Source organism: Carettochelys insculpta, chromosome 2 (assembly GCF_033958435.1).
Source record: "Carettochelys insculpta isolate YL-2023 chromosome 2, ASM3395843v1, whole genome shotgun sequence".
Taxonomy (NCBI): Eukaryota; Metazoa; Chordata; order Testudines; family Carettochelyidae; genus Carettochelys; species Carettochelys insculpta.
Genome location: NC_134138.1, coordinates 240,623,537 through 240,651,426, shown reverse-complemented (window position 1 = coordinate 240,651,426; position 27,890 = coordinate 240,623,537). Strand labels below are relative to the sequence as shown.

Genomic DNA, 27,890 nt, shown 5'->3' with positions numbered 1-27,890 from the left:
TTGAGGGCTTTGGTGCCGGGCACGGGCTCCAACTTGAGCGCCCCCAAGCTAAGGCCAGCCTGGGCAAGCCCACTGAAGGAGGGCTCGGGGGGGCTGCCCCACAGCCGGAGCCAGGCTGGGCTAGGGCAGGGAGTCGGTAGGGGCGGGACCTGGGAAGGAGGCCCGGTGTGACCTGAGGGCCCCCCCCCCCGGCGGGGGAGGGAGGCGCTGCCAGCGCCATGTGAGCCGCTAGCCTGGGGCAGCTGCAGCCCGCCCCGGAGACACATGGGGCGAGAGCGAGTGAGCTCCAGCTGTCAGCGCGGCTCCAGCCCTGCCCCCTGCCCGCGCCCCTCCCCAGCCTCGCGCACGCCATGGCGTCCAGCGAGGAGGACGGGGCCGGCAACGGCTCGCTGGAGGAGAAGGGCGGGAAGAGGCGCCTGGGCGCGCTGGCCACAGCCTGGCTCATCGGCTACAACATCGCCATGACCGCCGGGTGCGTGCCGGGGCCGGGGGGAGCCGGCTGGGGGCAGCAAGACGCAGGGCGGGGGCCGCCTGCGGGACACCCCTCGCTGCCTGCCATTGCCTAATACGGAGCAGCTGCCGGCGCGTCCTGGCCCAGCCGGGCGGGGAGGTTAAGTATAGCCACCGCCGGGAATGGCGGGCGGGGCTCTCCGGGGCTGCTGCAAGCCGAGCCGAGCCGAGCCGTGCCCCGGTCCCCGCCCCGCTCCCGCGGGTCCCTGCGCTGGAGCTGGTGGGTCTCACCACGCTCTGTGCAGGGCCTGGGCGCTGCACTGTCCCGCTTGCAGCCGTGGCGGTGGAGGGGTTTCCAGGGGGGTTCGAGCTGGGTCCCTCATTTCCCTCTCCAGCGACTGATCAGTGGCTTAGGAAAGTTGAGACGCAGCCGCAGCACCACCCGGGGGCTTCCAGTAGCTTTGATTCACTTTCTTAGTTGGAAGTGTCAGAGCGGTAGCCGTGTTAGTCTGTAACTCCGAGAACAACAAGAAGTCCTGTGGCACCTTGTAGACTAACAGATGCTTTGGAGCATAAGCTTTCGTGGGTAAAGACAAGCTTTGTCAATTGATGAGATGCCACTCACGCATCGGACAAAGCGGGTCTTTGGCCACGAAAGCTTATGCTCCAAAATATCTGTTAGTCTATAAGGTACCGCAGGACTTCTTGTTATTCTTAGCTGAAGAAAATTTAGGAGACAGGCAGCTTATATTAATTTCCTCTTCCATTTGCCATGTTAAGGGTAAGCTGCAAGAAATTACCACTGGTTTAATATTGGAAAGGCCACCTTGGCTTCAGTCTGAGCAGCATCACTGGTAAAAACGTTGACTGATATTGAAACTATTGTAAGACATTAGTTTCTTTCCTTCCCTCTTGATTCCCCAACCTGCTGCTCATTAAGTCACAGTGTCACAGTTTTGTGTTTGAAAACAGAGGTTGCTGACAAAATTTAAGGAAGTGCAGTTGCACCTGCTTGCCAAAGTTGAATTTGGCTCTGTGGAACAAACCAGCAGTCATGTAGCACTTTAAAGACTAACAAAATGATTTATTAGGTGATGAGCTTTCCTGGGACAGACCTGCTTCTTCAGTAGGTCACATTTCAATTTTGGTTGTCAATTCAGCTAGAGGTAGAAGGCCATTTCAGTTTGAATGCTTTGGGGTGGAACTACAGAGATGCGTTTAAGTTAATGTTCAGTATTACAATGGATTCTTTTTAAGAAGGATGTGGTATTGGTATTAAATAACTGTGCTGAGTTTTAATATTAAGGGAATTCTGACTTATATTTAAGTGACTGGTTGTATATATTTTTATTCTCTTTCAAGATTTGTCATGTTAGTAGGAGTACTTTTCGTAATATACTTCAGCTTAGGCAAAGCACAGTTAACATGTGGAATTCCTTGCCAAGGTTATAACAGGGTTCAAAAAAGACTAGAAAAGTTTGTGGAGATTGGGTTCTTCAATGTCTGTTAGCCATGACGGTATTCCTAGCCTCTTTGCCAAAAGCTGGGAATGTATTATAAGGGATGGGTCACTTGATTAACAACTATTCTGTTCATTCCCTCTGGTGTACCTCGCCCTAGCCACTGTTGCTAGACAGAAAACTAGACTAGATAGATCTTTTGTCTGAACAAGCATGGCCATTATTATGTTCTAATTTAATGTTCTGTTAAATATCTGATTGTGAGACTCCAACAAATTTTAATAGTTAGGGTAACAGACATAGGAACATTTTACATAAGGAGTTGTAGAAATCCTGCATGGGGCATTATCAAAGTATATTTGGAACTGCTTTAATTTGTGTTTTTATTGGTTGTTCCTAGTCTTTGCTAGATTGAAATTGATGTTTCCTCTCTGTATACCCCAACAGTCCGCCCCTTCACCATGTCTCCACTGCCCTGCCCTTTCGAAAGGGACATGCAAACATGGTGGATTGGAAATGCAAATGAGATGTCAATTTGCATATTCAGTACCTCATGTACATAATTACAGCCCCTCTCTGTTCCGGAAGTGCTGTTTTTGAAATGCAAAACAGCTTGTGTAGATGAGGGATCGTTTGAGAGGAAGTTCCCCTTTCAAAAGCACCCTTGTTCCTGAAAATAATTAGGAAGAAGAGTGCTTTCGAAAGCAGGATTGCCTTTTGAAGGAACCCATCTACATGGCTATTTCACAAGCAGCACTTTTGAATGTGGCGAGTGGCTGCCATTATGTAAATGAGGCACTGAACAGTCATATCAGCACCTCATTAGCATTTTGGATCAGCTGCATTTATATTCCTCTTTCAAAAGGGAGGGGCAGTGTAGAGTCAGCCATTGTGTGTAGCTGGAATGGATTATTTCAGAATAATGCTGCTGTGTAGACATAGCCTAATTGTCCTTTGGATCTCTGAATTCCTCTGTGCCTCTCTCAGAGGACTTTATCCTGCAGAGTATTTTGTGCTTCATGTTGAATGCTTGTCTGATATTGAGTGAAAGTTTCCATTAATGCAGAGGCCTATATGAGACTTTTTGTTTTTGTGAGCTGAGACTAAATAAAATGTGCTGTGAAAGTATGGGTTGCACTTCTGAAATCTGGTACTCTGGTCTGGCAGGACCATGAATGCCTCTGGACCAGACAGCCCAGTGGCCCAGAGCAGGGAGTGGCAGTCAGGCAGCGGTGGGGGAGCTGCCACCGTGGCAGGGGCTGAGGAGCAGCAGCAGGGGAGACGCATGTTGGTCAGGGGAATGTTATACCAGCAGAGGCCAAGAAGAATGTCTCCTGGGGCTGCAGCAGCCGCCGCTGGAGGACTGAAAGCCTGGGATGCAGCTGCTGTTGGATGGCTTGGGCAGGCCAGGGTGGGTTGTAGCAGCTCAGGGAAGATCAGGGTGGGCCGCGGCAGGGTTAATGTGCAGCATGGTGGGGGACCAGAGTGGGCTGTGGCAGAGTTAGCTCATGGCAGGTTTGGGACCTGGAGCGCAGGCAGCCCAGCAGACAGCTCGGCTAGGGCCAGCAGCAGGAGCTGGGGCAGTTTGAGGGACTGGCAGTAGGGGACCACCCCTGCTCGGGCAAATTCTGTCCTTTGGAACTGGTCTGTTCCCAAGGGTGCCTGACCAGGGAGGTTCAACTTGTATATTTGTAGAGAGATTTTAAGAAGGAGACCATGTTTATGTCAGAGAAGACATTTCATGTTCTGTTTTTGTTGCAATACAAAATTCTGGGAGCCTTTTTGGTTTATACTTATTGCCTGTGCGGTCAGATATAATATGCCATTTCAGCAATATTCCCTCTACTTTTTTTTTTTCATTCATGAGCAGAATAAATTTTATGTGCAGATGCACATCTCTCTGCGCCACCAATAGAAACAAGTACTGGTGGCAGTGGGTGCACTGCTAATCTGCTTTTTATATAAAGATACTACGGTCAACTGCCATGCTGCCAACTACATCCATTCTGATTCTCAACACATACTTTACTATAAAACACAAAATATTTAGATCCCACATGTCTTATTGTGAAGACAAAATGCACAGACAATGGTAAAATAATCTACTGACTTCAGTAGTGTGCAGAGGCCACCTCTAATTTTGCACTCTTACAAAAACATATTTACATTTTCCAGCACCCATGAAAAAATCTAAATATCTGTGGGTGACATTTAAATGGTACGTGTGTTTTTATTTTCGGGGCAGGAAGTAGAATTCACACTGTGTCTGATCTTTGTGGAATTTTGATAGTTATGCTACATTCAGGGAAGTAGATGTAGAATGGGTATGGTGGAGTCCAGTTCCATGTGGGCATCGTATGTTGAAATAAAGGCTTAGAAGAGAGAGGTAGCCATTATCACAGGGTGTACCTACCCGGTAGTTTCACTTTCTGGCCAAATGTGGAGCTGTGGGTGCTCCCTGACTCATGTTTCCTTGATATCATCAATAAAGTCACCCAGGCTTTCATACCTTACTTTCAGCAGAGGCCACCTCAGGGTAGCACTCATATGTATTTCATTAAATGCCACTGTTGGATTAAAGGACAAAAGGGGAAACTAGCTTTCAAGCACACCCCCCATACACTTATACAGGCAAATTCACACAGGAGAAGAGTTGCATAGAGACAGCAGAGGAAGCCAAGGCATAGTGCAGTGGTGTCCAAAAGAAAGTGAACACGGTGTGCAGGAAAGAGCCGTGGTGTCCAATGGAATGTGGCTCAGGAGAGCTGTGCACATGGGGTGCCCTTCCCACTGCTCCGCGCATGCATCCCGCCATGTGGTGGGACAAGTGCATGGCAACAGCAGTGGAGGCGGCCCCGTCACTGCTGTTTCCCTGGAGTGGCTGCTGCACCTCTAGCTGCCCCGTGCAGCCTTGGCACCTGTGGCCCGGCACAGCCCTACCGTACCCCTGCTCACAGCACCACGCACACCCATCCTTGCGCACAGCGCCACTTGTGTTCCCTGATCATATACACACAGCGCTGCCACGGATACTCTGCCCACAGCGCCACTTCCAAACACCCTTCCCCTGTGCTCAGTATCAGACACACTTGCCCCGTGCACAGTTCCACTGCCACCACCACACCTTGTACACAGCATTCGCGTTAGCAGTGCTTACACACCCACATACACTGCACCTACACACAGCACCGCTACACACACCTGTCCTGACACACAGTGCCAACAGCACACCCTGCCCATCACCCCGCTTCTGCACACCCTGCCCCTGCTCACTGCCCCGCCTCCTCACACCCTGCTCCTCTATGCCCCACCTTCACACACCCTGTACCTACACGCTGAGGATCACAAGCACTTACACACACCTGCCTCTTTGTACCTCACCAGCACCATTAACACCCTGCCTGTACTCACAGCACTGTCAATACGCAGTACCAGAAGCATCCACTCGCTTTCGCACATACTGCCCATAGGCACAGCACCATCATGCACATCCTACCTTTACACACACACACACACACACACACACACACACACACACACACACTGCTTGCACACAACACTGCCAGCACCTTCACTCACACCCTTAGCCCTACACACTACACAATCTCCCACATTACTATCTTGGTTCTGCACCCAGGGCCATCAGCTCACCCACTTCCTGCGCAAGAACACTGCAAGTGGCTGCTGGGGTCATGGGCCCCGCTGAGGCAGGAGAGATCGGGGCAGAGCAGGTCTGCCACACACCACCCTCCCCACCAGTGAGCCCAGGGGGAATCACACATGGCCACCGCAGCCAGCGGAAGTGGTATGTTGTTGTTGTTATTTGTGTATTTTCCCTTTTTCTGTGAAATAACTACTATAAATGTATGAGGGGTGCAAAATTAGCTAGTTACTACGCTGCTTTTTAAGGTAATGGTTCTATAATAGAGAATTCTAGGTGGGGACAGTGCTTTTTTTTTTAAGAAAAAGTAAAGAGCTGGCGCTCAGCCGACTCCCAAGCTTCCTCCCCCCGCCAGTACTGTGGCTGGGGCTGCCGAGGTGCCAGTACTCACTACTGGCAAGTGCCAGCACAAAAAAAGCACAGGGTGTGGATAATTTTCACCAGGATGGAATTCAGAAGGCTAAAAGTAAAGTTGAACTTGGTAGCAATGAATCTGTGTAAGATATAGATTTGTGCAGCTCTACATGTAACTGCGTTTGTGTTTTAGTAGCTGTGTATATAATGGAACTGAAAATTTCAGATTCAAGCTCACAAAAGCTAGGAATTCAGAATGAAAATTCTTATGACATCTCCCTTGCACGTGAGCATTATGATACATTTTAAGAATGAAAGAACTTAACAATGGCGCACGTGACATACTGTTCAGAAAAATCTGAAACATGGGTTAACCATGTGGAAGAAACTGGACATGCTTTAGGCTATTGTAAAATTTATTTTAGCTCAGATTTGTTTGAATCTCATAAACAGAACTTTAATTTGACAAACGATTATTATTACTTCATTTTGTTTGAATAAAAGCAAAATGCACCTTTTAAAAAGAACCTTTTCACATTCAGTATCAGTGCGTGATTATCAGCTCCAGAACAGTCAGTTCCAGAACTAAGTACTTTGGCCAAAATTTTCCAAAGTGACCAGTGGTCAGGTCTGCCAGTGGGGCTGGGGAGGTAGTTTCTCTGGGGACCAGCACTCCAGGCCCCTTTGAAATGACACAGCAGTGCTGTGCTACCACTCCTTGTGAGTCTCTGGGGCAGGGGGCGGGGGTGAGAGGGGGAGCAGGGCTGACTGCCCTAAGCCCCACCACTTTAGCTCTTATCACTGCTCCTCCCATCCTGTCCCCAGGCCTGCAGTGGCTATTGGCTAGTGGTTCTGGGTGCCTGGATTTTTGAGTCCCCAACTTTAGACACTTAAAACTGGCCTGGTTTTCAGAGGCTGGGTTTACCAACTTGCTGAGAATTGCACCTTTTTATAGGTGTCTCAGGATGGATACCCACAAATGGGGGCACCCGGAATCACTAGTTGCTTCTGAAGTCACCATACTCTAGTCCTTCAAAGTGCTTTGTACTGGTAGACCCCTACTATTATTGCGTGAAATCTTTCACACAGAATCATTTTTAGGATTGAAACCAAGTTTGCAAATACTGGCTGTCGTCTTACTTTTCAATATGTGTTAAGAAACCAAAGTATAAGTTCAGTGTTTTTCAATTTCATGTTAAATTTTCAGTTTTCTAACACTATAGAATAATAATAAGCAATTTAATATTTGAAATGATATTTGAGAAAGTGCTGTAGTTCAGAACCATTACACCTAATTGTTCAGAGGCTTTCTGTTTGGGGACAGCTGGCATATGCATAATGACTGTTGACCTGCAGTTGGCACATTTTTTTTAAGCCAGGTGAGTCATGTTGAAAACAGCTAAAATACATGAATGTAGGAGTGTATGCTCTCTGAATAATAAAGATATGGTCCATTCTATGGAAAAAAGGACATCTTAGCCCCATATCAAAGAGAAGCAAAACAGAGCAAGCAGTCCCGTAGCACCTTAAAGACTAATAAATTTATATTAGTAGTAGTAGTAGGCATCCTTCAGTCTGCATAGACTATGGATCGCACCCTTAAAAGTTTCAATTGAAGACTTAGTTTACAGCGTCTATTGTGACTATGAAGACCCACACGAGAGTGACAGTCCTTGCTGCATCTCTTGCAGGTGTAGTGGGTGTCTGGCAAGTCCTTATTGTGCTTTCTGTGCGCTCACTTCTCCTCTGCTAGCTGTCTGATCTTCAACTCGCCCTTCTGAAGGCCCTTGTGTAACCCCTGCCTCCATCTTCTGCGGTTGTCTGCTAGTTCTTCCCAGTTGTCCAGCTTGATGTCTACCTCTCTGAGGTCTCTCTTGCAGACATCTTTGTAATGCAACTGGTGGCGTCCGGGGGGGTCTTTTGCCAGAAGCTAGCTCACCATACAGGATGTCTTTTGGAATCCTTCCATCATTCATCCTGTGGACGTGGCCAATCCAGCGGAGCCGACGCTGCCTGAGGAGGGTGTGCATGGTTGGGATTCCAGCTTGCTTGAGGACGGCTGTGTTGGTCACTCTGTCCTTCCATGATATTCCAAGGATGCGCCTGAGGCAGCGTAAGTGGAAGACGTTCAGCCTCTTTTCCTGGCGGGCATACAGGGTCCAAGTCTCGCTGCCATAAAGGAGGGTGCTGAGGATGCAGGCTCTGTAGACTTGCATATGAGCTTTCATGGGAAGGATCCAGTTCTTCAGATTCTGGAGCAGAACTGAGCTCTTTACCACAAAAGCTCATTACCGAATATAAAATAGTTTGTCTTTAAGGTGCTACAGGACTGCTTGCTTTGTTTTGCAAAGATACAGACTAACGCAGTTACCCCTCAAAGGTTATGTCTAGATTGCAGTGGTTTGTCGATGAAAGCTTTTGTCAGAAGATATCTTCTGACAAAATTTCTGTAGACAGATTGTGGCCAAACTGCCAAGTGGCTCGCAAGAGCGATCCACTCTGTTGACAGAGAGCAGCTGGACTGCGTGGCTGCTCCATTGGTCAAATGGCCAACCAGAAGCACAGCGGATGGGGCTGCCTTGTGTCCCAGAAGCCCTGTCTGTCGACAGAGGAGCCCTTGGAATGTCCAGACCAGCTTTCTGTTGACAGACATGTTATTCCTAGTGGGAAGTGGAATACGGCTGTCGACGAAAGTGCTGCATTATGTCAATTTACTGTCAACAGAACCCCTTGGGAATCTGGATGCTCTCCAGGTTTTGTCGACAAAATGCCAGTTTTGCAAACAAAACACTATAATGTAGACATAGCCAAAGGCAGTCTCTCTACGCTTCTCCCCAAAGTAGAGTACAGAAGCTGAATAGTTAGTGGATTTTGGTAAGTTTTAAATTATATTTTCAATCTCTTTTTTTAAACATCACCAGTAGAAAATCCAAAGGTGTTCTTCAGATATTTGAGATGAAAGTAATGTAATGAATATTTGAGTACCTGAATGTTCTTAGAATTCTCATTTGAAAATTGTCCATTCTCTTTCTTTTCTAGGTGGCTGGTATTGGCGATTGCCATGGCACGCTTTTATTTGCAGAAAGGAACATACAAAGGCTTATACAAAACTATTCAAAAAACACTTAAATTTTTCCAGACATTTGCTGTGCTTGAGGTAAATTTGTAAATGCTACACATTGCTTAACTGGAAGATACCTACCCTCAGCAATAACGTCTTTAGCATAGAGTTCAGGATTAAAGAATATTTTAGAATTATTAGTCTTCCTAATTTTATTAATTGTTAAGGTGTTTTGAAGGGAATGGATACATATTATAGCATGAATTCTAGGTTACTAAATTATTTGTTTGGTTTTTTTTTACATTTCAAAAATGCTTAACAATTACTCAGTGAGAGATAGTAACAAAGAGGAAGCCGTGCTAGTCTATACACTATCAAAACAAAAAGCAGTCACGTAGCACTTTAAAGACTAGCAAAATGGTATATTAGGTGAGCTTTCGTGCGACAGACCCACTTCTTCAGACCATAGCCAGACCAGAACAGACTCAATATTTAAGGCACAGAGAACCAAAAACAGTAAGCAAGGAGGACAAATCAGAAAAAGATAATCAAGGTGAGCAAATCAGAGAGTGGAGGGGTGGGGGGGAAGGTCAAGAATTAGATTGAGCCAAGTATGCAGACAAGCCTCTATAGTGACTCAGAAAGTTCCCAACACGATTTAAACCATGTGTTAATGTGCCAAATTTCTCTTTCCAGAACAGTGCGATAATTCCTTTTCAGTAACACACATACCTTTAGGTCATTGACAGAATGCCCCATTCCATTAAAATGTTGACTAACTGGTTTGTGGATCTGGAGTGTTTTGATGTCTGTTTTGTGCCCATTGACCCTTTGTCTCAGGGAGTTAGAAGTCTGTCAAATATACAAAGCGTGTTACTGAAAAGGAATTATTGCACCGTTTGGGAAAGAGAAACAGCCGAGTTGGCTTTTATATTCAAATTCGGCACATTAACACATGGTTTAAATCGTGTTGGGAACTTTCTGAGTCACTATAGGGGCTTGTCTGCATAGTTGGCTCAATCTAATTCTTGACCTTCCCCCCCACCCCTCCACTCTCTGATTTGCTCACCTTGATTATCTTTTTCTGATTTGTCCTCCTTGCTTACTATTTTTGGTTCTCTGTGCCTTAAATGTTGAGTCTGTTCTGGTCTGGCTACGGTCTGAAGAAGTGGGTCTGTCCCACGGAAGCTCATCTAATAAACCATTTTGCTAGTCTTTAAAGTGCTACTTGACTGCTTTTTGTTGTGATCAGTGAGAGAGAGTGCAAGTCACAGAGGAACTCCGTTCCTTATGGACCCTATTCCTTTGCTTTCCTCCATGGGTCACTGTTTCCCTCTTATTCCCCATGCTGGACTCATTGTACCCCATATGGCTTTCTCTCTTTTGTTTTTTTCCAAACTGGGCCTACGTGTCCCATAAGGTTTGCTACAAATCTCTCATTGAACCATGACTTTGCACATAGGGACTATGCAAATTTTGCAAAGCATGCTGGAGGCTGAAAGCACTTGGCAGAACATGCATCAGACTGATGTGGGTGTGTAATACATTCACCAAGCAATTGTATGTATATAACACATGTGCCTCTTTGAACATGTGTGATCATCTGTGTTTTGGTTTTTATATACTAGTAATATCTTTACTCATCTAAATAATTCTACCTGAGCCCAATAACACCAGCCATAGATTTAATTAGCAACATAATAAAAACCTAAAATGAACAAAGTAAGTTTAAAAATGCTGAGACATCTGAAACACCTTATGTGTCTTGCTTTAAATTTTCGAGACGAATTCTGATCTGGATAAGGTGTTGCATGTGAAACTGAGGTTTGATTTTGATGAAGCTGAAGAGCAAGCTGTGTGTATGTGAATGAAAATCAGCCTTACATAAAAGTTCTTTTGGTAAGCAAGTCAGTCTTGATTGAGTGGTATTACAAATCAAGGACCTGATGCTGTGAGGACTCAAGCACTTGAATTTGGGGTACTTGGCACCTCACAGAACTTGGTGCTAAGATCTTAATGTTGCTGCTGTTAAAAGCCAATTAAAGTGTAGACTGAATAAGGAGTAAAGGACTAGGAGCAAGCTTAGATTTATGTAACCAGCAGCAATGTCTTTGTTTATACTACGAGCAGTCAAATGATTTTAAATCGGTGACTTTTTAAATTTGTACTTATTTTTTTATTGACAGGTTGTCCACTGTGCAGTTGGTGAGTGTTTTGCTTTTAATATCTCACTTAACTGGTTACAAACATGAATTATGGAACATAGATCATATATTTCTCTTTTTAAGGAATAGTTCACACCTCTATGCTTGTGACTGGGGTCCAACTGAGTTCAAGAATCTTCATGGTGTGGTTTATAACACACAGTATAAAACAGGTGGGTGCACCAACACATGCTGTTTTACTCTTTACAGGAAGGGCTGATTATTAATATGAAGTTCATTTAGCATTTTTCATTGTGCTCTTTTACAAGTAATAGGATCAGGTGAATGCTTCACACAGGGCTCTCACAAGCTTCTGTAAATGTTCTGCGGGAAGAGAATTTACAGGATTAAGCCAATAGTTTATAGCTGCTTACGCACAGGATGCTGGTAAATGCCAATGGAGAGGGACAACTGATATACCGGGTTCCTGCCAGGTTTGGTCTCTATGTTAAACAAGATGAAAGGCGAGAGCATCTGTTTGTTAATACACGTACCATACTGTCAACCACTCCACTTTGAAAAAGAACTTAAATTAGCATGGAAATCATTCTTAAACCAAATACATCTGGATAAACACTGTTGTGACATTTTACACTATTTTCTCTATAGTTTGTATTAAAGCCTTTCTCATTATTTTAAAAATTCATATTACATGTTCATAGCACACCTCTCTAATAGATTTCCTGTGTGTTTTTTTTTAAATTACAACATTCCAGCATATAATAATTACCCAAATGCCCCCTGACAGTGTTGTTTATGTCAGTGGTTCTCAAGTGCCTTTTTAGTGGACCACTTGAAAATTGCCAAGGGTCTCAGCAGACCACTTAATGATCATTCTTAATGTTGCTTGTGCCGTTAGCTAAATGTTGTGGATAAAAGCACTATAAAAACCCTTAATATTATTTAATGGTTTTTTTGTTCTACAAATAAAAATATACAACTCATATTTTAATATCAGCTGTGGTCTCTCTTCTCCCCCTGCCACAGTAGCCACAGAGCTAGCGCTAGGAGAAACGTCTCTCACCAGACAGCCACAGCTTCTGTCCACTGCAGCCCTACATATTGCAAATTCCAGTCCCCGTCTCCCCTGCTTATCACCCTGCTGGCCCCCCATCTTGTTTTCCCCCCACTACACCCCACTGTCCCTTTCTACCTACCCTTTGTTCCCTCCAAGACCATCACCTCACCTGACGTGTGATTAGGTTCTGGACCTAATTAGTGGAGCCACTACAGCCCTTCTTTCTCTCATGTGTGGCTGCCCAGATGTGTTGCATAGAGGGGAACTAACCACAGACCATCTGACTGGAGCTTGCTGGCCACTGATGGTCCATGGTCTAGCTTGAGGACCTCTGGTTTATGTGGTTCGTTATAGGTTTAGTGTAGATTCTACTGGTTAAGCCCAAAGAAGAATGCTCCAAGGAATCTCTAATTTTTTAAATGAATGGACTAGGACTTCCAGTTGAATTTGAGTTTTATTTACCTTGCAGGGTTGAAATTTCAGTTAAGATAAATATTGGGTAATGAATCCCAACTTTTGGGTGTGTGCTCTTGTGTGCTGGACTGGTACTCAAACTTTCTTGACTCAGGATGCTGAGCCTTTAACTTTCTTACCAGCAGGTGGCACATTCTTAACTGCTCATTCGATAAAACAGGCAGGAACTGCCGCTATTGTCAATTCCTTCTTTATCTGTTTGCAGAAGAGAACTTTCTCATACACTTTGGCCATGTCTAGACTAGCAAGTTCTTTCAGAAAATCAGGCCCTTTTTCTAAAGAACATGTGAAGCATCCACACACAAAATGCGCTCTTTTGATCCAAAATTGAAAGAATGCAGCTCTTCTTCCAGAAACCCTCTTCTGCTCCCGGATCAGGTAGAGCTCCTCCTGTCAAAACTCTTGCAAAGAAAAAAAAAAAAGCGTGAGTAGACACTGTGCGGGCCCTTTTTTTCAAAAGAGCAGTCCTCGTGGCACCGGATTTTTTGATACCTGACCCATTCTTTCAAAAGACCGGGGACTGTGTACGCTCTCTATTGAAAGAGCAGGTTGATGTTTTGATCCACTTTTTTGTGCGTGGACACAGTCTTTTGAAAGAAGATCTTCAAGAAGAGCTCTTAAGGAAGCTTATCTTTCAAAATATCACTGTAGTGTAGACGTGATCTTTGTCTCCTTTGCCACCCTTTTTGTAATAGAGAGTGGAGGTTTTTTTTTCTTTCTTAAGTGCTTAAGAAAAAAAACAAAAAATGTTAAGGAGGAGACAATTTGTTGGTTATGTTGGATGAGTTGATTAAGGCTAAGGCATATATCACTGATTCTCCTCATTCTACTTTTATGTAGAATGGACTAAACTGTGTCCACCCAGCTCTTTGTTCCATTTGATTTCAATACAGTAGGTCAAACTACCTCCAAAAAATCCCCATATCCATATGTCTGTCTGAGTGCATTTTACACTGTTATTTCTTAGCAGGCCTGAACATTCAAGGTCATGTGAGGGCATATGTAATTAGAAGCCCATAAGTGATGATGGCTAGCGTCAGCTCTCTACTTGTTTAGGAGATTTGTGAGGCAACTGCATGGAATTCTTTACATGTTTATTCAAAGCACTATTGCTTGAATTTAGCATTCTGACCTGATTCAGGGTTTATCTGTCCCTGTTAGCCTCTAATCTGCTTCAGGTGGAGAACAGACTCATCTCTCCTCCCGTAGCTATACATTTGAATATCTCTGTAACTTGGTTTGGTTTTTTTCTTTTGTCATTGTGATGTATCCTAACCTTGTGGGGTTTTGTTTTGTTTTTAAAAGATAAAGCTTGCTTCCAATTTACACACACTTGGCAAAGATTTCAGAGGTGTTGAGCATTTCCACCCCTTAACTGAGACAGTGTTAATCTTTAAAAAGATAACACTTTGTCACTTTTACATTTTGTTGAAAAACAATGTTCCCCTTTTCTGTGTTTGTAAGAAAAAAGTCACTGTATTTTATTTTACAGACATCCCTGGAAGTTTTCAGCCCTCAGGCATGGAAATCTATTTAAAAATTGATTCCCTGTTAAAGAAGATAATTAAATCACTTGTGTGTAATTCTTCTCAGAAGACATTATTTGCAAAATATCCCCAGCCATTTTCTTTGCACAGTTGGGGATCCCCCCCCAACCTTTACTCTGGAGAGGATCTGATGTTTTGAAGCAGCAGGTAGATATGTTACCTACTGATGAGGCAGTTTAATGACTTAAAACTTCAACCTTCAGAACACCACAGATGAGTATATTCACCCACAGCTCTTGGTCCTCTCACTACTCCTCGTTCAGTGATGGGACCCACTTCCAACTGCTTAACTGGCCTGCAAGCCCCTGAATGCTCCAGCTGGATTTCCTGCTACCAAGTTTCAGATTGTAGCACATGCAGTACGCTGAACAAAATGGTATTGTGTAGTGTAACAGGGAGTCATTAATAAACAGGAGCGGGGGATGCAACAATATACATGGACTAGGTGCACAGAAGAAGGCAGATGAGACAAAGAACAGTGTGATGTGAGTTTTGTCCAGTTCAGTAGTTCTCAAACCACGGGTTGGGACCCCCAAGTGGGTCATGACCCCCATTTCAGTAGGGTTGCCGGGGTGGTGTTAGACTTGTAGTAAAAATGGAAGAGAAACATTGTATATAGTAATTTGAGAAAAAGAGAATAAGCACAAACAGATGAAAATCCAGAAGAAAGAGAGCAAATTGAAAGGGCAGATGCAGGGTACATAAAAGAATAAATAAAATCAACTAAATCCTTCAATGTTTTGATGTATTTACAATGGTTACAGTCGCTTTGCACTGCACAATTAGCAAAATGGGTGTTGGTGAATACCTGAAATGGAAAAGTTAAAATGATGGTGATCATAGCTGCTGATTTTTGATACCAAGTTTTCATTCTTCTTAAATTCCTATTCCAAATGTCTTCAGTGGAAGTCTGTTGTCATTTGCATAGAAAAGAAAAGAGTGAAGAAAATGTTGGTTCTTTATACTTTCACAGATCCAGAATGAGGAGAGCGTTATTCTTTTTCTGGTCGTTTGGACTATGACAGAGATTACACGATATTCCTTCTACACATTCAACCTGCTCAACCATTTGCCATACTTCATTAAATGGGCCAGGTGGAGATGTCTTGCAGTTTAGTTTCTCATAGTTCTGTGCATGCTAATTTCATGCATGTTGAGCTAACTCACAGGAGAACAGATGTGTGAGTTTTGGCTTTGTGTTGGCAGAATATGATTGATTGCTATTTGGTTTTAAAATGTAAAGCATATTTCAGCTCAGGTAGTTGGATGGAATTTGTGTGCTAATTTCTGTTTGGTAGTTATTTCCATTTACCAATCATTCCTGTCTCTTTAGAATTACCTTTTAACTTTTAGAAGTTTAAGTTGCATTTTAAAAACAATTTAAAATGTACTAAATTACTTTTTAAAAATGATAATGTGTCATCTTAGCTTATGCTATAAAAATTATTGTTGTCAGAAATCTAGTTGCAAACGGAGGCCCAGATTTAACAAGGACTTACCCATAGACACCGTGAGTGCTACCTGAAGTGAGACTACTCCAAGTGCAGAGCTGAGCACATACATAAATCTTGGCAGGACTAGAGCCACAGTGTCCAGTCAGTTCTGTGCGGTTGCTGGGACTTCTGTGCTCTGATAATTTTACAGGCTTGTTCCTTATTCTGTATTCAGTTCATAATTTAATTAAAGGTTTTACAAAGCCTCCAGTGGCATTTTAACTAGCTTAACCCAAACAACAAGAGCATCTTTTTATAATAGTAGCCTTGACTTGAGATGTCAACAGTGGTGGATTAGTAGCTGGGCCAACAGTTCTTGTAACCACGGTTCCCAGCCAATCAGGGGCCACTGGAAAAGTAGGCACCCCCACACCACAACTAGCTCCACTTGTTGGCAGGTTGTGAGGCCAGGATGTAGGGACTTGCCCCTCTCTGCCCACCAGGCACTTCTCCCAGGGCATGAAGCGGGGGCTCAGGAGCTTGCCACACTCCATCCACCTGCCCGGTGCTATGGGCAGGGACTGAGCGGGGGGCAGCCCATGCACTCCAATCCCATTTCCCTTCAGGATCGTGGGGAAGAGGGAGAAAGAGATGCTGCAAACTGATGGGGGGGAGTGACCCCCCCACTCCCTCTGGCCCAGCACCCTACAAAAGGTTAATCCATCTCTAGATGCCAATAGATGAGTATGTTACAATATGTGAAATATATTACTGATTGTGTTGAGGTTGGGTATTTATCATAAAAACGTGCTTAACTTGATGAATTTCATTCTTTGTAGTTATTGAGGAGAAAGTAAATATAAATCCAGAACAGACTTTGCTTTTCGTGAAGCAGATAATGCTCTTATTTTAAATTCATTATAGATCACTATTTGTTTTAAAGTTTATGTTTGTATGTTTATTTTGCTTTATTTTTGCTTTGGAGACAACACAGTTCTGGTGCTTCTAATGCGCGTCTTTGCTATGGCTGGTATATATGTTCATTCTTATAATGCATTGTCTTTCTGCTCATACAGTGTAGGGTAGGTTTGCACATGTTTAAGACTAAATGGCAAACTTTTGGGGGGAAAAAGCAGCTAAAGGAAGCACTTTTGAAAAATATGGTCCTATGTGATGCTCCAAGTGTTTCCAAGTTAGCAGGTTTTTTTTGCTATTCACAATGTAATAAGCCAGTAGAAAAACAGTCATTCTGACTGAAGAGGCAGTTAACGTGTGTGAAATATACTGGAAAACAAACATTTGAAAATGTGCTTTTTTTCCCTGTCACTTATTTCATTGAGAGTTGACGGTGGGAAATTGATAGCTATTGTGAATGGGCGCAAATCCATTGGCTTATTTGAGTGTTGTCTTCTCCCTCCTTTGAGTTTGGTCCTTTTTTGTGTCCTTTAGGTCTTTTCCTTTCAAATAGAATGAATGCATCTACATTTTAATTCAGAATATGTATGTTTGTTTCTGTTCTGCATATAGCCAAATTGTGTTTAGGGTTATGCCATCAGTTTCTTGTTATATGTTTACCTACTGTGATCTGTTTGACCAATGAGACCTCCGAGCCCATCAGTTCCTAGTGAGTTTCATATTCAGTTGCTACCATTTTAAAACTAATTTGGTTTGGCCTTGGAATGCATATTTTACATTTATTTTAGGCCCTTTGAGGCAGCTGTCATTCCTTCTCCCAGCCTAAACTCAAGAGAGCAGTTCTTTATGAATGATGCATCTGTATGTCTTATCTTGCATGAGAGTTTTTCAAAACATTGCAAATTTCAGTTTTTCTTTTCCTCCATGTATATAGCATAAGGTATTCAAAGTAGTTAGCTTCTTTTAATGCCTTTGCTTTAGCATTTATTTGGAAGTTGGCCCTGTTTGTCCTAAAATGGGTCCATTAAGGTATCTAGTCTCTCACACTGACACTTTTGCATCAGTAATTCCCATTCAAGCAAGTGGCAGATTCCCCATATAGCAATGGGAGAATCAGACTTCCAAGGTACCTTAAAATTCCATTAACTTCAATGGAATTACAGTGGGGAAGGGATTCACTTGGCTCACTGTGCATGGCCTTGATAAAAACATGTATTCCTATTTACTGGTGGTCCAGGTCTCCTCTGAGGCCAATCAATGGCACCGGGATTAGGCTGTCTAAATCAACCAAAAAGGAGGTCATTGACCAATATAACTATTTTCCAAACGTTGCATCTTTTACATTGGAAAACGTTATAACATTTTGATATCACTGCAGTCTAACTGTAAGGGCTTAGGCCAGATCCTCATCTACTATAAATCAACGCAGCTCTATTAAAGTCAGAGAAACTGCTTATTTACGCCAGGCGAGAATCTGGACCTTGATTTTCTCTAGCAGAAAACTGCAGTAGTTTATTGCTGTTGCACTAATCATCAAAAGAAGAAATGTTACCATATGAATTTATATTTCAAGGAAATAATTCTTAGATTTGTTTTTCTTTAGATACAACTTTTTTATCATCTTATATCCTGTTGGTGTTGCCGGTGAACTTCTAACTATTTATGCTGCATTACCATATGTGAAGAAAACAGGCATTTTTTCACTGAGACTGCCTAACAAATATAATGTCTCTTTTGACTACTACTATTTCCTTATTATTGTCATGGCCTCATATATACCATGTAAGTAGTATTATACTCTGATAATACCAACCCACCCATAATAAATTAAACACAGAGCTCAGAGTGATGCCTGCCATTACCTTTGCCTAATATTTTACTTTGTAGGACCAAGGTAGTTAAAATTGCTACACTTTAACTGCTCAGTTGAAATTTTTGATGCCAAGTGTCTATCTCAGATTGAATGTATTTGGAAAGTTTCAATTAAATGGCTTAGCTGTTTCAGAGAACAAGGCTAAGGAAAAATAAGGGTGTTTTGTTTGTGTTAAAAGAATCCTACTACCATTTTGCTGGGGAGCTCTTGTACTTCCACTCTTTGGAGGAAGAACTTGAAATTTACACTTCCCTGACATCGGTGGTGTTCATTTTGTAATCCCTGGGAATATCTGTCTAAAATTAACCTCTGAAAGTCAGCATTTGCATATGCTCAGTAAAGGATTGTTAGAGGCTAGCAGCAAAATTCTCTAAAAATTCCATCTGCTCTGAGAATGCTGCACTCCAGTCCTGCAGAGCTCTGTTCCAACAACACAGAACTTATAGCTCTCCCAGGATGGTCAGTGAACATGCAGCACATCAGGCAGAGAGGCCTCTTCCAATTGGTGAATTTTAGACTCGTAAGCCCTACACCTGTACCTGACAAATTGTCCGAATGGTAATAAATAACGAAACACCTGGAAAATCATGAATGATAGGCTCCAACCAGTGTGGATTTTGTAAAATAAAGTAACGTCTCACTAATCTCTTAGAATTCTTTGAATGTGGAGGAATATCTGTTTCTTATTTCCTGTTTACTTGCTTTAGAATTAGGAAATTACACAAAAAGAAACTGCATCTAGGTGTACCCAATCCTGTCTCAGTATGGCAGCTGGACTAGATGACCTATTAATCTCCCATTTCTTCTATAATTCTATGATTAAAAATAATACAAAAGTTGCAGAGTTCAGGCACCCTGGTACATACATATTTTGGGTAAAAATTGCAACAACCTCTGAGTGACTTAGGTTCTGAAGTCTTATTGAAAGTCGGGGACTTAGACGCCTAGGAAACTACATCCTTTTTGAAAATGGTTCTTATGGTCCTAAATCATTTAGATTATTTTGAAAATTATACCCACCACAGTCTTTAACTATATGATTCCCTTCCACACACACACCCGCCCCCCACCGCCCCTGTATCCATGTTTTCTTCCATGCACAGGATGGAAGTCAGGGGTATGTAGTGAAGGAGTCTGTTAGCTCTATGACCCTGCCTCATTTGTTTCAGAAGTTGGAAGGAGTGTGGTGAAGGTGGCAGGGGCCTGCAGGAAGAGAGCAGATGCATTCTATCTGTGTTTATTTCACAACATTTTTAGGTGATTCTGACAAGTCAGTTCAATGGAACTGTGTTCCTCATTTTCTGAGTGCCCTACCTGAGTCATCTATGGCCTGATACGCACAGGTGTTGAGCACAGAAAGCTGTAACTTGTTGGGAGCTGCGTATCTATGAAATCAGAGTCCAGTTCTGCCTGTGTCACCTGGAAGCATAGAACATCTGTTGAGTTAGAGGAATGATGGAAACAGCTACAAGCCTGTCTGTTCTTTTTATTCAGAATATTGCCAGATTCAGTCATCACTGGGATTCGTTGTACCATCCAGTTTGCATGTTCTCAGCCATTTTCAGCATTTTTACACACATGACTTTAAACATGACGTCCCTAATTAGCTGAGCTTGTAACATGCTCTGTAAAGGGTATTCAGGCTGTAAGCACCTCCAACTGAGCACCTAAAATCAGTGAATACTGTTGGCCTTAATCTCTCCATGGTGTGTCTCTTTTGTTCCCCCTGTGAAGGGGGTATAAAAATACCACCTTGCCTGAGAGGGATGTTGTAATGAGAACTTCAGAAGAATTAGTGAATTTTTCAGATTCTGTGGTGCTCGTCAATGCAGTAAGAGGCAGGGAGTGAAATTGGGAGCATGGTACAACGTTTTCTGTAGGAGCAGAAAAAGATAATTTTGCATCTTTCTCTCTGTCCTGACCCACACAAAGCTCCCTCAGTACAGATCCTGGACCACATGGAAGAGTCCACAGGGCCATGAAGGTTGCTGAGAAGTCTTTGACCCTACTTTCTGCAGACAGGGTTGAAGGGAAATTCATTCACAGATGGCTCCCTACTTTGGTGAATTAGCCTACCGGTGTTTAGTCATGTTTTCCCATAGCAACCAACCCACTGTTACTTGTTCTATTGCCATAATCTTTCCTCAGCTTAATAGTGTACAATTCAAAATGTATTTTCTCTGCTTCTAATTTGTTTGTTTATTCTTTGATCAAGTGTTTCCACAACTCTACTTTCATATGCTGCGGCAGAGAAGAAAGGTGCTTCATGGAGAAGTGATAGTAGAAAAGGACGATTAACCCAACCTGTGTAACCATGGTGCTTTTTAGAGAATAATAAGAAATGGAAACAAAACACTTCTTGTGATCTTTGGGAGTCCAAGTTTTAAATCATGGAACAAGAATAAACAGCTGTGTACAAAATAAGACGGATTGTATTATTTGGTAAAATTAATGTGTCTATAGACTTTGCTTTCTATCCTCAGTTTCACTTTCAATTCTTTCATTCATTTTTTTTTTCTTCAGACAAACTGTTTGTTTTCCCAATTTTTGGATATAAATTGACAGACAGAGTCAGGAAATTTTGAATAGTTTTTTTTTAAATTGCTTTCTATTACAAAACTTGTAGGAGTCATTAAGAAAAAATCAGAGTTGAAGAGCAATATTGGAAGTTAGCATTGTGAAAAATAGATAAGTCTCCAATTAGGTAATGAGTCCCCCCCCATAGGACAGGTGGCTTAATTTGTTTTGAAAACACTAATTTTTGTCAACAATCAGAACTGAGAGTTTAGTGCCTTGTGAACCTTATGAGAACATACCATTAAAAGTTTAAAAAAAAAACCCTCCTGATTATTTTTGATATTTTGGTGAACATCTAAAAGCCCAGCAATGAACAACTCAGATATCAATAGAAAAAAATATGTAATCTTAAAACACTAGGTAACTCCCCCTTTATTATGTGCAGTGTATTGTGGGATATGTGCATGGCCTGGTCTTACAAAATATATAGTTTGACATTATTTATTAAGGACTGTCTCATATTCACATGCATTGCAGCTCTTGAATTATTGAATTTTTTACCGAATTAAAAAAATATAGGCTCTTCTTGCTCTTTTAGTTGCCGACCCCTGGCCTAAACTAAGACTAGGGATATAATTATTTAGGGTCTGAGTCTACCACTCTTTCCCAGTTTTCATACTGAAACTTCCAGTTCAACATCAGTAGGTGTAGTAGAATTGGACCCTTCATTAAACCTGACCTGAAGTGAATGGGTGAAGTGGTCCATGCTAGCAGATTCAGGTGCAGGATCAAGGTGTGGTATAGCTATAACCTGTTACCTACAGGATCATATCCCAGAATAAGCTTTTGAAAGAGTTCAACTCTAGGTTATATTTGTAGATTTAGAGTAGTGTACTTCAACCTGCTGGTACTTGTTGCCCAGCTTTTAATTTTGTCCCGGGGAAGTGATTATCAGTTAGTTCTGTGTTCAAGAGGCAGGGAACATGAGGGATGGTGAAAAATAAATATGGATGTACATGTGGAAACTGCAGCTATAGCAAGTTATTTTATTACTTACAATTAATCAAATGGGATAAAAATGGAAGATTTAAAAATACATTAACATACTCTCTTGGCATGTAAATTGTGTTTTGAATCAGCCCATTATGCGGTTTTAATTGCTTCTTCAGTTAATTGTTTCATCCTCTTTGTAATGTAATCAAGGAACAGTTTTGGATATGGTCCTATTTAACATCTTTTAATCTGGAGGAGGAATATGTTAATAAGAATCACAGAGAATGCAAAACTGAAAATGTTATAAACACTGTTACGGAGAGAGACATTATATAATGGGGCTTACAGAGGTTAGAAAATATGGGCAGGAATTTAAAGCAGTAATGTTGGAAGAGGCCTGGCGTGAGAGTGGACTGCACATTAAACATGCACTTGCAATGTGATGGGACAGCGAAAAAGATCAGTGCAATTTTGGGTTGCATATGCTGAGGTGTCATGTTATGGAGCAGGGAGATGTGATTGTCCCCCTTTAGAGCACTGATGAGGCCATGTCTAGCATGCCATGTTAAGTTCTTGCTGTCTCAAGGCTTGTCTACACTATCGCTTTTCTTCATAGGGGGCGTGGTAATCAGCCCAAGCAGGGAATAGCGATGAGGTGCTGTGATGCATATGGGAGTAAGGACACTTTGAAGCTGCGTGGGTGCTTCCAAGTGTCTGGCTACACGGCTTCCCAGCACTTCGAAGTTGTCAACTTCGAAGTTCACATGGTGAGAATTAGCCTAATGAGAGGCAGCACCTCATTGCTATTTCCTGCTTGGGCTGATTACCATGCCCCCTTCAAAGAAGAGGGGCTAGTGTAGACAAGCCCTCAGAAGCAAAAAGCTGTAAGTGGGCCAATTGCAAGTAGAGAACAGTAACAAAAATAACTAATGGACGTGAGTAAAAGGGAGGAAGGATTTGACTTAAAGGCATTAAATGTGTATAAAAAGAACAAGAAGTCCTGTGGTACCTTATAGACTACCATATTGTGGAGCATAAACTTTTGCGGACAAAGACTCGCTTCGTCAGATGCATGAGACATCCTGGATGGGACATGCACCTGATGAAGTGGGCCTTTGCCCATGAAAGTTTATGCTCCAAAAATATTGGTTAGTCTTTAAGGTGCCACAGGACTTCTTGTTTTTGGAGATACAGACTACAATAGCTACCCCTCTGATAAATATGTCTTGTTTGCTTACTGGGAAAATATTTGAGGAGGAAAAGGATTTATTAGCACGGTAGCATAAGGTGTAATTAGGAGTCAAGTGGAATTAAGAATTGGAAAATATAAAATGAATATTATGGAAATGATCCTGACAATGAGAGCTATTAAGTTACTGAGTAATATTCCAAGGATTGTATTGGTAGCTCCTTTCTTGGGATAGTTAAAGCCCAACAAGATGGAATACTACAAAACAACACATTGTAGGAAGCAATCTTGCTTTGCCAGTGGACGTGGGAGGGTAACCTCAAAGGTGTCTTCCAGTTCTAGATCTAGGATTATATACTGTAACTTCAAAAAAGAGTGGAAACGTGGTTCCTGAGGTTGACTTGCAAGTCTTTGATATATCCTTATCTTAAGTTTACAATTTTATGGCTTAAATGTGCTATATTTACACAGATCGACATTACATGTAAACTAACTTAATTTTCATTTATTACTGTATGGGGGGGTTGAGGTGGAATAATGGTATTTCTGACTCTTTGAAAACTGAATACTCTTTATTATAAAAGTATATTGATCTAAGGTGCTATGTTAACTTATTAAAATACATTTTTGTGCAGCTGAATGATTTAATATATTAAAATGTAAATCACATTTACAGTCTTGAGTGACAAAATACGTTTACATGCTTCACATTTAGACTAAAAGTTTTAAGTGTCTTATGCAGAAAAATTGCTTCAAATGCTAGCTATTCTGACACACTTAACTCAGCTTGCCCCTAGTTCCATATGAAGCACCCAGGTAGCTTCTGAGCACATATTTCTCCATGTGCAGGCAGAAGGATCTCATGGAATTAATTAATAAAATCAGGCTATTCAGTGGTACAGTTTAGTATCCTTTTTCTTGGCTTTCGGCTCACATAAGACTATGGCTGTTGATCTGTTTGAAATGCACTGAATATTCCAAGTACCTGATCCTGCAACTCGTACTCAAATGAGTTTGGCATTTGGAGACCATTCCTTCAATTATGAGTTGAAGGGCTGAGCCCCAATACAGTATTATTCATTGAGGTTTTTCGGTATTGTGTGTGGGTTGAGCATGCTCTCATACCGCATGCAAAGAATTGTTGCAGGCATTTTGACGTCCTTTAATACGTACAACATGACTTAATACAACACCATTCATTAAAATTCCCATTTTTGGTTGGCATAAAGCAACAATATTCTAGTCCTAAGTAGGAATAAATGATCAAGAAAAAGATTAAAGGTAATTTACAGTTGTAGCAGAATCTTGTTAAATTGCACATCAATGTACTTCAGACTCATGTTGAAAATAAACTCGGTCTGTGTTTACTGAAGGACAGACAAGTGAGATTTTGGTGTGAACTAATACAGGCAATAACCTGCCCTTTGTGAAAATCACATTGAATTTTTCTCACTTTTTTGGAACTCTTCTACTGAAATTTTCACCCAGGTCTAATGTAATATACTTTAAATTGGTATCTTCTGTTTGAAAAATCTGTGGGTGAAATCCTGGCCCCACTGGAGTCAAAGATTAAAACCCCATTAACTTCAGTCAGACCAGTGTTTCATTCCATGTGTTTTCCTTAAATATTAGCATAGCCTCATATTTATCAAATGATGAAATAGTGAGTCAGCTTACTCCAGGCTATATAAAATTGGCATTAAAAATTAGGGTGAATTTCTTAGGGTGCACTCCATTTCTGACCTGAATTTGTCATGTTTGTCTATTTTTGTAATGTTCACTGCAGTATTCATAAATGCTTTAACTTATTGAGAACCTGTTTATTATGAAAGGTTAAAAATTGACGTCCAGCACTGCAGACTTTGACATTTTATGCTTCATCTAATAAACTATTCTTGTGAATGTCAGCTCTTGTTTGCATCATGGTATTTTGATGTCTTATTGAAGGTGCTAATATCTGGTTTGATCCTGTAGTGTGTACTTGTGAGAAGGCCTTTGTTCTCAGGAGTAATCCCATTGATTTCTGGACTTGGCCCTTAATGCATGAAACCTAATCATGGGATCAGAAGAAAACCCACAGAAAAGGGGGTGAGTCTGAGAAGTGGCATCAGCCATAATTGCCCAAGACGGCTAATTCTGGCTTCTGTGAAGAACAGTTGAAACAGTTCATTTCTCCCACTTTTGCTCTGCACAGGGTTTTAGAGCATGGTCACATTGGCTACACTGATGCCTGAAACACAGTTCCTGCCCCCTCCATGGACAACTCTGGAGACCAGCGTAGGGTATCTCTGTACACAAAGGGGAAAACAGAATTCCCTTGCTTGGCTTCTGTGCCGCACTGTGCTCTGCCTAAGTCTCCATGAGCATGAATTTCTCTTAGAAGCTGACTTTACGAGCAGTAATATGTCAGCACATATGTATCACACTACTGTGAGTAGTACAGTTCAGTCTTAATAGCTTTAGAGAACTTCTGCAATGTAGTTCTGCTAATTCCCATTAAATAGCATTTATCACATGTGACAAGTTACTTAGTTGTCTTCCACGTTTTGTTACGCTGCAATGCACATTTCACAGGGAACATGTGGACGGCTTTTCTGTGTCCAAAGGGAACATACTTCTTTCTACTTAGGACACATACATGTAAATGTTTAAACGTAGGTATTGCCACAGCTCTGCCTGTGATATTTATCTTCTTCATGGTAGCTGACCTAAGTGATGATTGACTCAAATCTACAACCTATGTCTGGCTTGTGCATAAGCCAGTTTTGGTGAACTGAGCTCTAGCACTGACTTTTATTAGGACAGAAAGGAAGAGGAACTAATGTTAAAAACTGACAAAAAGGGATTTTAACACTTTTTTTCTAAATGAAATATGCTAGACTGAACAAGAGGGTTTTTGTAAAAGTGAGAATTTCTCCTAGACAAACTGACTGCCGTTAATCCTGAAGCACTGGTAAAGTATACTTCTGAAAGACAATGCTGCCATCTCTTAAATTCTCAATTCTGAATTCTTTTTATAATTTTGTATTTTAAAATATGCTTATAAATTCTATATTTATTATTAAACAGTTTACAGGTCAAGTTCACACTCCATATCTGCTTTTTTGTCTGGATGCTGCACTGTGATCTCTTAATGTGCTCAACTATTTTTTACTATAATTAAAATTAAATTTAAGGAAGTAAATAATTGATATTTCCGCAAAGGAGTTGTTAGGTTTCTTTCATGACTTTATTCTGGGATTCTTAGTGTGTGCTAATGCTCTGAAAGCAGCAAGTTAAAATTTGTCAAGGAGCTCTCAAGTGGATTCACGAGGTTGGAGTGCAGGATGTGAGGGCTTCATAGCGAACAGCAGGGCCAAGGTGTAAGGGTCTGACTTTGCAAGGTGATACCATAAGACAGATCTTGAGGGCTTTCAGCTAGGATTGATTTCAAAGGGAGGTAAAGATGTCTAGGACCGCTGAGGGTAATCAGCACTTTGTGTTATCAGATTCCAAAGGACTGATCCTGTGAACTCTGGGTTTAAACAGTCTCACTGGCTCCTGAAAAGCTTGGTCCTGAATGGTACGCATGATTTCTTGTAAGGTATTGAGGGCCCTCAATCACAGATGGCGCTAAGTGTAATTCTAAGAGTATTAGACTATAGACTGATAGATTTGGGGAACGCATACGAGATATCAAAGTCCTATTGTCAGATTGCATCAACCAAAATATGATGTGATCTGTCTTATTCAGTCTTCTTACTTCTTGATTCACTCTCGTTCACATTTTATGTCTTTCCAGGGTTGTTGTATGCAATTGTAAGCACAGTCCAACTTGTCTCATCATTTCATGTAGAAAATGTTTTTGAAGATCCAGAAGAAACAACAAGGCATCCTGTGGCACCTTATAGACTACCCGATTTTTTTGGAGCATAAGCTTTTGTGAGCAAAGATCCACTTCGTCAGGTGCATGTAGTGGAGTAAAGATCCAGCTAAATGTAAATATAATGTATTTTCTCAAGTAGGTATTTGCTCACATACTTTACCTGGCTGCATTTTCTCAAGTGGTGTATAACAGCAATAATTTGTATAGGTGAATTTATGAAGTGAATCCTATAAAATATTGGCATTTTAATAAAATAGTTCATAATGTTTATATGCAAAGATTTGTGGAACTAAAGCTGCAAATGTTTCTTTTGGATTTTCTCTAGAATGCTAATACTGTAGCTACAAAAAAAACTATCCAAGTTATTAAAAGCCCTGTATTATAGTAATGTAGATATCTATTTTTGATTTTTCAGCATATAGATGACTTAATGAGAGGCCAGGTCATGCAGTTCTACATTTCAGAAGGATACAGGTTCTGAAGTCAGTACACCAATACAAATAATGTGTCCATAAACAGGATTACTGCACAAGTTCACTTTGAGATCCTAACTAAAATATATTATGGCGCATAGTTTGGCAACACCCATTCTTCACATTTCACTCCCCAAACTATATTTTGTTTAAAGTAAGTGTTGGTCCTAAATGATTTAGGTGTAAAGAGAAAAACCCAACAACTCCCATATTGGTTTATTTTCTCTTGAACAGATCAAACTTCTCAGAACTGAAGGAGTTACATCTTCCTCCATCACCTGTGAGTAAGCAAAATGTTACAACAATCCTGAAACCCACTCTTGCATGGGTCTAGGTTCAGTCTATAAGGGGCTGAGCATCATCAACTTCTGACTTCCAATGCAAGTTGAGGACAGTCAGCACC

The 27,890-nt window shown here is 41.6% G+C and overlaps 1 protein-coding gene across 4 annotated transcripts; it reads left to right on the top strand.

Annotated features, from left to right (window-relative positions):
• The first annotated feature begins 212 nt into the window (after nucleotides 1-212).
• On the top strand, nucleotides 213-23,022 carry HACD1 (3-hydroxyacyl-CoA dehydratase 1). 4 transcript variants are annotated; one of them, XM_074984825.1, is made up of 8 exons: nucleotides 213-472; nucleotides 5,548-5,715; nucleotides 8,965-9,082; nucleotides 11,173-11,191; nucleotides 11,281-11,363; nucleotides 15,203-15,324; nucleotides 18,181-18,359; nucleotides 20,666-23,022. In XM_074984825.1, exons 1-8 carry the CDS (start codon nucleotides 351-353, stop codon nucleotides 20,746-20,748), a joined length of 894 nt encoding a protein of 297 aa, XP_074840926.1. In that variant the 5' UTR covers nucleotides 213-350; the 3' UTR covers nucleotides 20,749-23,022. The 4 variants fall into 4 exon arrangements, with proteins under 4 accessions (XP_074840926.1, XP_074840925.1, XP_074840927.1 ...); XM_074984824.1 differs by having other exon boundaries at nucleotides 11,275-11,363; nucleotides 20,666-23,021; XM_074984826.1 differs by lacking the exon at nucleotides 5,548-5,715 and having other exon boundaries at nucleotides 11,275-11,363; nucleotides 20,666-23,020.
• The last annotated feature ends 4,868 nt before the right edge of the window (nucleotides 23,023-27,890 follow it).